Genomic DNA, 12,778 nt, shown 5'->3' on the forward strand with positions numbered 1-12,778 from the left:
TAATCCCATTTTTTTGCCAAATTTTAAAAGAATGCTCAAAATCATTTAACAGTACTGTTTCTTTACAAATGTTGGACTCAGATTTGATAAAATAGAAGAATGCTTTACTAGTGGAATTGCTAACACAGTTGTTTTTAATTGCAGATGAGTCCAGGAAGAAAACTACTAATTCAAATGGGTGCTTTACTCCTACAGTCTACTGCAAAAATGTGCAAAAACCTTCAAAATCCTTCAAAAATCTCAATGCAAGACACAAATTAAACTACAAAGGTGATGATTAATCAAGTAAATATGACAACCTCAAGAAAATATAATACATAATTTTTTGTGTGTGTGCAAAATGGAAACTTAAGATGATCAAATAGGTACTTGATGTACAATGTTTACATATACGGCACACAAAACTCACTATGGTTAGTAACCTTTATGGCTTAGAAAAAACAGATATTTACATATCTTTCTTTCCTTATGTGCCTGCATGTCTGTGTGTTTTGTATATATTTTTAACAGTTGACAGCTGTTTTAGAGCATACAGAGATGCCAAGCTGAATGAGGGTCTTGATTACTTCAAGATTAGCTATCTAAAGTTTCTATTCATTTTAAGTGTTGTTAGTTGGAAGAGTCATTAGTCACTTCCTTGTCTCATAGAACATCAGCATACATTTACATTGTTAATGAACATTTGGGGTAAATGAATTAATGGCACTTTAAAACATCAATTCAGTCCTAATAACTTGGTATGTCACAGAAATGTTAGGCTAGGGTATAAATGAAAATCCCTTTCAGTAAAGGTAACTAACTACACATTCTTTTAAACAATAAAAGATAAAATTAACTTAAAATGTTTTTAACCAGGTTAAAAAAATGTTCAATATTTAATAAAAATAGCCCAGAGGAAAATATTCACTTAAAACACAACAGAAAATGATCTTCTCAAATAAGCATATAAAAAAGAAATATTCAGAAAAGTACTGGCAAAATTATTATGTATACTTCTAATAAAAATATATATTCCCTTTTAGAGCATTTATGGAATTACAAATACTTACAGGTATAAATTTACAGGAAACATCAGCATAAAAGCTTTGAGGCTTTCTAACATCATATTGAGACACTTCAACTAAAACAATACAAATTAATTTTCATATTTCCAAAATTTAAACAGTTTTTTTAGGTCCTTATGTAACAAAAAGTAAAAATACAAAATAATTTTGAAGGGCAAAAGGTGCTATTTTTAGCAAAAAATATCAATGGCATTTATAGTGTGTATAAAGCATTAAAGAGTCTTACACACATACACACAGACACACCATCAAAACAGACAAACAAGCAAGCTTCATAAAGAGTCTTTGTTCTATAGAAGTAACCATTATAGGAGTCAATTTTTTTAAATTACCAAAATGTCATAGCAGATCTTAACAAATTAAAATAGATCTTATAACCTTGACATATACATTTCATGAGTGAAAAAATAAAATTAGTAACTTGAGCAAGGAACTATATTAAGTGTTCAATGAACTACTAAAGCATAAGAATAAGGCTTCAAAATTTTATAAACTCATGTTCTTTCAGCAAGTCTACTATTAAGTAAATATGGAAAAATGATATTTAATTTTGACACACACGCACATATATATTTGAAGCACTTTAAACAGTAAAATATCAATAATGAACAACTTTCAATAATCTACAAATTAACAATTTTATTGCACATATCTATAAGAGTGTGACACAATTTCAATTTTTTACAAAAAAAAATACGTGAAACACTACCAAAATTTCATCTTAGAATTTAGCAGAATTTAATGTGTGTGTGAGGGGGGTGGGGACAAGGGGTAGATTAACTGAAAAGTCAATACCAACACTTTATGATTCTTCAAAACGTGTTTCACAAAGGACATTTTGTATTTAAAAAAGGTATATACTAAAGGCACTGTCAAGAATATAACTTTTGCTAATATACATTCTACCTTCAATAAAAGGGAACTATTTCTGATGTTCATTAGCATCAAGAAGATTCTATACATACCTAGCAAAATATTCTGATTAACTTCATAGAAAGGATGACACTTATAGTGTGGACAGAACTTACTGAAGTCCCTCTGTTAAGTTCCCAGCATATGCAAATAGCATTTGCACACAAAACTTACCTCCAGACTTATGTGAATAGCTGGACAAGGGGTCAATGCCTACTTCCTGTTCTTCTGACTGCAGAGGATGTCTAGTTTCAGATATGGACTGATACATTGCATAAAGAGGAGACAGTCACCAAAAGTAATTACCTAGATGAATATCCAAAGAAAAAAAGATTAATTTTTTTCTTATGTAATTGGGAAGGAATACTAGGCAGAATGAAATTATTAAAAGAGCACGGTAGGCAGCAACAAGTTTTCTGTAGGCTACAAGGGTCTATTAGTACACTTGTAAAAAAAGAGTCAAAAAATTCCATGCCAACAATGCTTCAAAAAAAAAATCTAGACTTCGTTTATAACCTTTATTTTGATGTGGGCTCACATTTATTTTTAGTGAAATTTATATAAACAGCTTATCTGAAGGTTTTTGAAATCTCATATTTATAACATTTGTTTTAGAAAGCTATACACAGCTGGGTGGTGGTGACACACACCTTTAATTCCAGCATTTGGGAGGCGGAGGCAGGCACATCTCTGTGAGTTCAGGACCAGCCTGGACTACAAAAGCTAATTCCAGAAACCTGGTCTCAAAAAAAAAAAAAAGCTATACACATTAATTAGGACATTCAAAATATAAAAAATATACCAACGAAAATTACTCATAATATTATTATTAAGAAAAAGCATTGCTAATATTGTATTGTATTATACTTAAGCATGTCTTTACTATGGACATTTAGAGTACATATTTTCCATGTGAACACCCAAGTAAATCATACTGATATATAGAACTATTAATAAATTACATAATTATTATATTACCATGAGTGCTGTCCTTGTGTCTAAATTGCAATTTTTAATGGATCTCTATTACTACATTATATGTTTATCACAATTTATGTAACCAATTCATCAATTTATATAATACTTTCATCAATTTTTATTCAAAATTATGTAAGTATCACATTTTTTAATTTCAAGGGCAGTGGGAGTATAAAATGAGAGAAACTGAGAAAATTTAGTGAGTAAGCAAGTCCAATGAAAATGATATCTAATAAATAAGAAAAAAGTTAATATGACAAGATTTAATGTTTAAATATGGAGCAGGCTTCAGAGACACAACTACACAGATCCTTATTAACCTTTCTGCAATTTAAAATGAGCCTCTATCCTGTCTGTTTTAGCTCTAAAATCCTTACCTTGTAAAATATCCCTGTGGCTTTTCTGATTTTTGTCAGAACAATTCAGCTCCATTGCTCACCCATAATGACAATCCAGTGTCAATAAGCCTTACTCCCTTGCAATTATGCCTAAACCAAAACTAGTAGAAAGTTAGGGAAAACAGAAAACATGTAGTCAAAGTACTGGTTGATTCTGTGACCCTGACAAACTAGAGTCACTTGGAGGAGGGGCATCAATAGAGGGGCAGTCTCAAAGGCCATGAGAGCACACCAGAGGCGACTTTACTTGATTGACTGGTATGGAAAGACTCACACATTTATGGGAGATTATGCCAATGGTTCTAGGGTAGAAACCGGAAAGCAAGCAGAGCAAGCCATGGGGGAGCAAGTCAGACATCAGTGTTCTTCCATACTCTCTGCTTCAGTTCCTGACTCTAGGAGGTTTGTGTCTGGGCTCCTGCAGTGGCCTCCCTTGAGGAAGGAGTCTAACTGATAAGATGTTATAAACTCTTCTATCCCCAAGCCGCTTTACGTCATATGTTATCCCAGTGACAGAGAGGCAAACTAGACAGGGAACATGAAGCAGTATTTCCTAAAACCAAAAAAACAACCTCATGTATCTAAGATAGTTGTCACAGTTTACTAATGTATAGTCAAATCAATAAACTCATATAGAAGGAATTTTGGAGAATAGAATCCAAAAACAGGATAACAAAATACAGAGGATGTTATAGTATAGAACAGAATCAAATGGTTGAATTCAAGTTTACAAACAAATGAAGACCAAGTCCTCTACTGCAGACTAAAATATGACCAGCAGGTATTATTAGTTAACATCTAAAACACAGAATATATGGGGAAACATTGTGCCACTCTTCATTCTTGTTGTTCCTTTGCAAAACTACAGCTCCCAGTGTTCCACTGGACTACGAATGCCAGCGCAGGCAAGCGCAGGACACATTTCCCAGAAGCCTTTGCATTCCCCGTTAAAAAGCAAAAGCAGCAACGAGTTCCCCCTTCTCTCTCCCCGCCTTTCCCATCGTGTCCACACACCTTTTACCTGTCTGTTACCCCTCCCCCATTAAAAGTGCACCCACGAGGGACCGCCGCGTGTCTGTGTCTTCTTCCTCGCATAACGTCTTTACCCTCTAACCCGCAGACAAGAAAGCCAGCCAGAAATTAAGAACAACAATTCTCCCTACAACCTAGTTACACATCTACATCTTTACTGATATTTCACCTGAGAAATCAAAGTAAATTTAGTCAGCAACATAGTGTTAATTCATTCATTAATTAATTTGAGTATGTATGTGCTTTATCTGCATGCATACATGGGTACTGGATCCCCTGGCACTGGAATTATAGAAGTTTAGGAGCGTATGTGGGTACTGGGAATTGAATACCAGGCCTGAGGAAGAGTGCCAGTGCTCTTAATCTCTGAGCCATCTCTCCAGCATCATATAGTATTAAAGCCAGAATTTGAACATACTCTGTTTTGTCGAGACAGACACCAGTTACCCAGGATGGTGTGAGGTTTTCTTACTTGAATAACTGAAGCCTCGTTTATCCTGGCTCTGTGTTGTCGAGACAGACACCAGTTACCCAGGATGGTGTGAGGTCTTCTTACTTGCACATATTGGCAAATAATGCAAAGTTGTAAATAATCACTGCCATGGAGTACATTATTTAATAGATTTCAAATTTATATTTAGAACACGGGTATTTTAAAGCAAGATTCATATTCTCTTTCTATATTATTAAAAACAATAGAAGTAAAATGTGAACATGTCATCTATTCTGAGCTGTTAAATCTCCTCAATAGTCCATCTAAGCTGGCTCTCATAGTCATATTACTTTACCTTCTTATTTTTATAGAACTGTAAAACTACTCTTACAAACTTTAAAAATACAAATGAATGAATTTTAGGGATTTTAAACTTTCTAAAAAAATAGATAACAATTAAACTGAGATCAAAGTTTATTTTAGAAAGCAAAGTAGCTCAGATGGCATTGTGTTTGCCTAAAAGGTATGAAGCCCAGAGTTCAAATTCCAACACTAAACAAATTCAACGTGGTAGTTCATGCCTAGATTACAACAGATTCTCTTTCAGAAATAGGGGTCAGAAAGCAACAACCGGGATCCATAACAGTATGTTTCTTTTGTCCCAAATACGCAGGGGAAGGTTGCAGACAAGCACAGATAGTATAGAGAGAGTCCTACATCTGAAAAACATGATATTCATACCTGTTCAAGATGCTAAAAAACGATTAAGAATTTTTTCATTCCTTAGAGAAGGTTAAAATTCCAGAAATGGTTCAATAAAATTGGCCTCAGTTATAATCCTTTAGAACAGTGATTTGCAACCTCTGAGTCTCGACTCCCAGTAGGGGTCACATACCACATATCCTGCATATTTGATATTTACATTACAATTGATGACAGTACCAAAATCACAGTTATGAAGTAGCAATGTGGGGGTCACCACAGCATGAGGAACATGGAGACAAAGCATTAGGAGGGATGAGAATCAGGTCTAGAACTTGACAGATCTATGGTAATAGTGAAAAGTCAGAATCTAAAGTTAACTATTCATAAAGATAGTAATCTACAATCATTCTTTACAAACGAGGAATACAATATATCATAATTTATGTTTATAGATCAAAACTGAGACACTGCGAAGTATTTATAATTAAACAAAGTAAACCTGCAGACTAATAATAAGTGACTTTCAAGTAATCTACTGATAAACAGTATAGATGATGTTCTTCATTTTGTTTTAATTAAAGATTTAAATACTAATCTAATTCAAAAGTAGCTAAAAGTTGTTGCCTTCGTTTCTATTACTTGTTTAAGATATAAAGGATGATTGTAGCTTTTAGAATAAAAAAGTTTTTTTTTTCTTTTTTTTTTTAATTTATTTATTTATTAAAGATTTCTGTCTCTTCCCCGCCACCGCCTCCCATTTCCCTCCCCCTCCCCCAATTAAGTCTCCCCCCCAGCCCGAAAAGCAATCAGGGTTCCCTGTCCTGTGGGAAGTCCAAGGAACCCCCACCTCCATCCAGGTCTGGTAAGTTGAGCATCCAAACTGCCTAGGCTCCCACAAAGCCAGTGCGTGCAGTAGGATCAGAAACCCATTGCCATTGTTCTTGAGTTCTCAGTAGTCCTCATTGTCCGCTATGTTCAGAGAGTCCGGTTTTATCCCAGGCTTTTCCAGACCCAGGCCAGCTGGCCTTGGTGAGTTCCCAATAGAACATCCCCATTGTCTCAATGTGTGGGTGCACCCCTCGCGGTCCTGAGTTCCATGCTCGTGCTCTCTCTCTTTCTGCTCCTGATTTGAAAAATGCTCAAGGCTTTAGGACTTGTATATTGGTAAATATTCATGATAAATGGAAAATGAGATACATATTACATGAGCTCAGTCATGTAAAAATGTAGTACATTGTGATATATATACAAATATATATAAATAAAAGGAATATCAAAAAAAAAAAAGTTAAGCATGTCTATTATTGCTACTGGGATAACCCTGTAAAAATCGAAATGTTGGTTTTAAATGTGAAATCAATTTAGTAAGAATTCCCCAATTGGTGTTTCATTAAAGGTACCTGAAAAAGTTTATTATGAAGCAAAGTTTACTATTAAAGATCATTTAACAAATGTGTCTATATTCATTTAAATCATTGTCCTGGATGAATTATTTATCAATAATATCAGACTATAAAAGAAAAAGCCCTTAAAATTGCTTATTTGTTTGATGGGTTTTAAAAAATTACATATTCAATGTTCCATTATACCTAAAATTTCATTTACAAATTCTGACATGAATATTATATTGCGACAACCTAATCACCTAGCTTCTTTGTGGAAGAAAATATGAATAGCTGAAAAACATGTCTCTTAGAAAATAAAAACTTAAGTCAGTAATTGATAGGCTTTAGTTCCCTTAAAAGATGCTAATCAGGCTCTAAATTCTAATAAAAATATCCTTGGTTTTAAATAAGCCAAAGTAATCATGCTTTTATAAATTGTAGAAGCATAGCAACATACATTCTAATATCTCTGAAAAGATACATATTTTCTTTGTTATTATTTCTAGCTTACAATTTTTATTCATGTAAAACTCAAAATTAAAAACCTTGAGATTGGTATTACTATACGACTTTGAAAGCTATCCTAGTAAAATGAGCTGACAAATTAGGCTGTAATTCTCATTCATAATCTAAAATTAATCTGAAAGGCAGGTGTACTGTTTTTAGAAGTCTGGTTCTTACAATATTAAATCTAAATATGAAAGTATTTCTCTGAAAACTTTTATACACTAATATAAAGCTTACTATACAATGGCTATTTCGAAAGCCATGATGGTTGGGATTTAAAGTATATTAAAAACATTACAGTATTTTTGTATAAAGCAAGCACTATTTTAATTAAAAGTTTTAGTTGATAGCAATACTACCTGTAATATATTGAATAGCATGTGATTTTTTAAAATAGCATCATATAAACAGAAATTGAAATAAACTAATCTATTTTCACTGACTGAAATTTTGCTTGCTCTAGCTTGTATTCAGTTCTTCACTGCTTGTAATACTTAGTTATAATTAATATTCTGAATTATGTTATTCTAAAGACAAACATATTTTACGTGAACTTAAACATTATTCATTCATTTGAATTCCTGACTAATAGCAAACTAAAAATTAATTAAATCAAGCACTGAAAAGACAAAGTGGTATTCCTTCAAGAAAAAAGAAAAACCCACAAGAGATTCAACAAACTACCTCAAAATTTTACAACAAACGGGAAAAAGACAGCAAAAATAAGTATGTGTCATTGGTAGCATGTCTTCACTATGATGTGTATTTCACCTAAAATATGACGTATTGGCTCTAATGGAAAGCTTCTCTGACATAACTTTAGAAGTTTTATTTTCGTATTAAAAGGCAAAGCAACTGAATATTTCACATAAATATTGTACAAAATAGAGGGAAAAACCACCTTTTTAAGTTAGAAATGGTAGTAGCTAAAAAAAATTTCTCGTTGAAAACAGTATTTTTTAAAATATTAATTACAAAGAAGACAAAATAAAAAGTATGAAGTCCTGTTTAAAAGATCTTTCAATCTTTAATGTAAGACAGCCACAAGGACTTTAAATAGGTTAATTAAGTATTTAAATGGATAATTTTAAGTCTTAATATTTAATATTGTTAGAGTGTATATCAAAGTAGTTTTATTATTTATTTACTCCAAACCTTTATAAAATACTTCATTTGACAACAGGGGGTCTGATTCTCACAAGATAAATGTACTTACAATGCCAAATAAATTATATATAAAAGCGTTTGTCTGAATACATGTCATTCAACATTACCACCCACTGATAAAACACTGAAACTCATTTCAATCATGAACTGGAAATATCAAGGGTTGTCTAATAACAGTTATAGGATTATAGTAACTTTCTATATCAAATAAAATGACCAAAATAAAATTAAAAGACATTGGAATCTTATTGCTTTTTTTCGAGATAGGGTTTTTCTTAGCTATGGAGCCTGTCCTGACTAGCTCTGTAGACCTGGCTGGCCTTGAACTCAAAGAGATTCGCCATCTGAGTCCTGGGATTAAAGGCATGTGCCACCACGGCCCGGATGGAGTCTTATAATTTTTGTATTGTTAGAATAAAATATTAAAAGCAAGATGTATAAGAAATATATAGTATGTTAGAGACTCGTAGTACTAAAATGCTTATTCTATTAGATAGTAATACCCGTGGCCTTCCAGTATTCAACCGTGTAAAGCCTTAAAAAAGACCTGCTATTACTTATATAAATTCTGAGCATCTTATAGTACCAAGCAATCTTTATTTTTTAAAAAAAATGCCAGAATATCCTCGTAAGATTCCAAAGCTATCTTTAGATGTAAAAGACGAAGAAAAGAAGCTGTCCCCACCTACTGGGTATCAAAATGCAGAAGCACTTATGTCTCAGGGATATTACAGTTGGGATGGAACACTATGATCATAGCAACCCTATTTTTAGATTTTGTTTGTTGTTTTAATTTTACATCATGCAGGCCCCAGTTTCCTCTCCCTCCTCTCTTCTTGGTCCCTTCCTTTTCCCCCCTGTTCTCACCCTGCATTCATTCCACTCTTACTCTGTTTAAGGAAAGAGCAGGGTTCCTGTGGATAGCAACAAAGCATGACATTTCAAGCTGCAGGAGACTGATCCAGTAGTCAGGGAATGATGGCTCACAACGTTAGTCCCAGTGGTTGGGAGTCACCCAGCTTTAATCCCAGCACTACAAAGGTGGACACAGGAAGGGATATGGCTATGGAGAAGACTATAAACATGGAGGGGCAGGAACACAGGGCATTGAGTCTGAGGATTCTTAGGGACAGGATCACCCTTTTCGTCTGAGGATTCAGTAGAGGGAAGAACTAATGGCTGGCTGCTTTGCTTCTCTGATTTTCAGCATTAAACTCTATATCTGACTCAAGGTTTTTTCTTTTTCTTTTCTCTTTTAAAACATTTTTTTTTAATTTTACATACAAATCCCAGTTCCCCTTCCCTCTTCTCCTCCCATTCCCTTACCTCCTCTCCATCCCACCCTCTATCCACTTCTCAGAGATGGTAAGGCCTCCCATGGGAACCAACTCCGGGTTTTCATAATTAAAACAAATTACAATTGTGCTGAACTACATCTTTTCAAAAAAACAATCAACCAGGCAATACAGAAGCCAAAGTATCATTTGACAGCAAACATTTCAAACACTAATATCAGGATGAAAAGAACTCAAAAAGCAAAAGAAACAAATATAAAAAAAAAATACCTACTCAAAAAATGTTGATAAGACCTAAACAGGGAGTTCTAAAAAGAGGAGGAGGAAGAAAAACAAACAAGAAGCTAGGAAACAGCTCAAAAAGTGTTCACCACTCCAACAATTAGGGGAATAAAAATTCAAACAATGTGGAGCCAGAGACCTCTGTAGGACAGGGCTTGAGTCAGGCCCCTCAAAGGAATCAAGCCTAAGCCAGGGACTTCAGCAGAGGCAGGCCTAAGCAAGCTACCTCAGACAAAAAGCAGGCCCTCATGGCAGCTACCTCCACAAAAGCAGATTTGAGCCATTGGACAACAGGAACAGGCCTGAGGCAACAACCTCCACAAGAGCAAGTACAGAGAGCAACCCCCGAGGGGGCAGGCCCATGCCAGAGACCTCTGTCTATGCAGGAACTAGTCAGCAACCTCTGAGGTAGCAGCCCAGAGCCAGCAACCTCCTAGCCCAAACCAGGAACCTGTGCTGGAACAGGCCAGAGCAGGGCCAAAGGAATAAAGGTATAGCGGAACAATACCAGGGAGTGCTGAGTGACCTTTAGAAATACCAAGTGACCTCCCAGGTAACTGGAACCTTGGCCCTGACTGCAGGAAGAGCCACCATCAGAACCTTGGACCCACTGGCTCCTGGAAGACTGATAACAAGAAACACAACTACAACAATTAGAAGAAAAGATGAGTAGACAAGGTAATAGCACACTCAACACCACAAAGAGCAAAACGACACCAATAAAAACTAGTGAACAAATAAAGATGAAGCAAAAGAAAATGACCTAAAAAGTAACTTTAGAAGAATGCTTGAGGAGGAACTGAAAAATTCCCTCAAAGAAATTGAGCAAAAGAGAACAAAAAAAAAAAATGGAAGAAATCAACAAATCCCTTAAAGAAAACCAACAAAAAGCAATCAAACAGGTGAAAGAAACGATTAACGAATGAAAACAAAATAGAGACAATAAAGAAAACAGAAACCGAAGGAATTATAGAAATGGAAATTCTGAGAAAACAATCAGGAACCACAAAAGGATCATAATACAAGAAATGAAAGAGAGAATCTCAAGTGCTGAAGATGCAATAAAAACAGACTCATTGGTCAGAGAAAACATTAAACCTAACAAAAGCTTAACACAAAATATCCAGATAATATGGGACACCATAAAAAGAACAAACCTAAGAATAATAGGTATAGAAGAAGCAGAACTCCAGCTCAAAGGCACAGAAAATATATTCAACAAAATCATAGAAGAAAACTTTCCCAACCTATATAAAGATATGTCTGTGAAGATACAGAAAACTTACAAAACAACAAATAGACTGGAACAAAAAAAAAAGCACCTAGCCACATAATAATCTAAGCACTACACATAGAATAAAGAAAGAATATTAAGAGCTGCAAAGAAAAAGGGCAAAGAAGTATACAAAGGCAGACCTATCAGAATTAACCTTACTTCTCAATTGAAACAATGAAAGCCAGAAGGCCTTGGTCAAGCATTATGCAGACATTAAGAGACCAGGGATGCCAGCCCAGACTACTATACCCAGCAAAATTTTCAATCACATAGACAGAAACAAACAAGATATTACATGACAGAACCAGATTTAACCAATACCTAGCCACAAACCAAGCATTACAGAAAGTACTAGTAACCTAAAGAAGTTGACTACATACACAAACACACAGACAATAGATGATCTCTCAGCAGCAAATCCCAAGAAAGGGATAAACACACACAATAGTATGATCATAAACGAAAACTAAAATAACAGAAAATAGCAATCACTGGTCATTAATATCCATTAATATAAATAGACTCAACTCACCTATAAAAAGACAGAGGCTAAGAGAATGGATATGAAAGCAGGATACAAGAAACACACCTCAACCTCAAAGACAGGCATTGCCTCTGAGTAAAGGATTGGGAAGAAACTTTCTAATCAAATGGACCTAAGAAACAAGCTGGTGTAGTTATCCTAATATCTAACAAAATACACTTCAAATGAAAAATCAATCAAGAGACAAAGAGGACATTTCATATTAGTCACAGGAAAAAATGCATCAAGACAAAATCTCAATACTAAACATATATGCCCCAAATACAAGGGCACCCTCATATGTAAAAGAAACACTTCTAAAGCTTAAATCACACATATTAAACCCTACACACTAATAGTGGGAGACTTCAACACCCCACTCTCACCATTGGACAGGTCTATCAGACAGAAAATTAACAAAGAAATAAGGGAACTAAAAGATGTTATGACACAAAATGTACGTAACTGACATCTATAGACTATTTCTTCCAAACATAAAAAATATACCTTCTTCTCAGCACCTCATGGAACCTTCTCAAAAACTGACCACATACTAGGTAAAAAAGCAAACCTCAGCAGATAAAAAAAATTGGAATAATCCCATGTAAAATAACAATTCGACAGCAACACTAATTCCAAAAACCCACAAACACATGGAAATTAAATAATGCTCACCTGAATCATCAACAGGTCAAAGAAGTATAAAGGAAGAAATTAAAGACTTCCTAAAATTCAATGAAAATGACCACACAACATACCCAGATTTATGGGACACAATTTAAGAGGAAAGTCCACAGAACTAAATGCCTACATAAAGAAGC

The 12,778-nt window shown here is 34.4% G+C and overlaps 1 protein-coding gene across 7 annotated transcripts in view; it reads right to left on the reverse strand.

Moving 5' to 3' along the window:
• The window catches only part of Tbc1d5 (TBC1 domain family member 5), a 436,877-nt gene that overhangs the window by 280,009 nt on the left and 144,090 nt on the right, over positions 1–12,778 (reverse strand). For all 7 annotated transcript variants that reach the window (XM_075980962.1, XM_075980961.1, XM_075980968.1 and 4 more), the window contains one exon: positions 2,151–2,282. In XM_075980962.1, coding sequence (XP_075837077.1) covers positions 2,151–2,247 — 97 coding nt within the window. In that variant the 5' untranslated portion in view covers positions 2,248–2,282. The remainder of the gene's footprint in view (positions 1–2,150; positions 2,283–12,778) is intronic.

The sequence above is a fragment of the Microtus pennsylvanicus genome, chromosome 7 (genome assembly GCF_037038515.1).
Source record: "Microtus pennsylvanicus isolate mMicPen1 chromosome 7, mMicPen1.hap1, whole genome shotgun sequence".
Lineage (NCBI taxonomy): Eukaryota > Metazoa > Chordata > Mammalia > Rodentia > Cricetidae > Microtus > Microtus pennsylvanicus.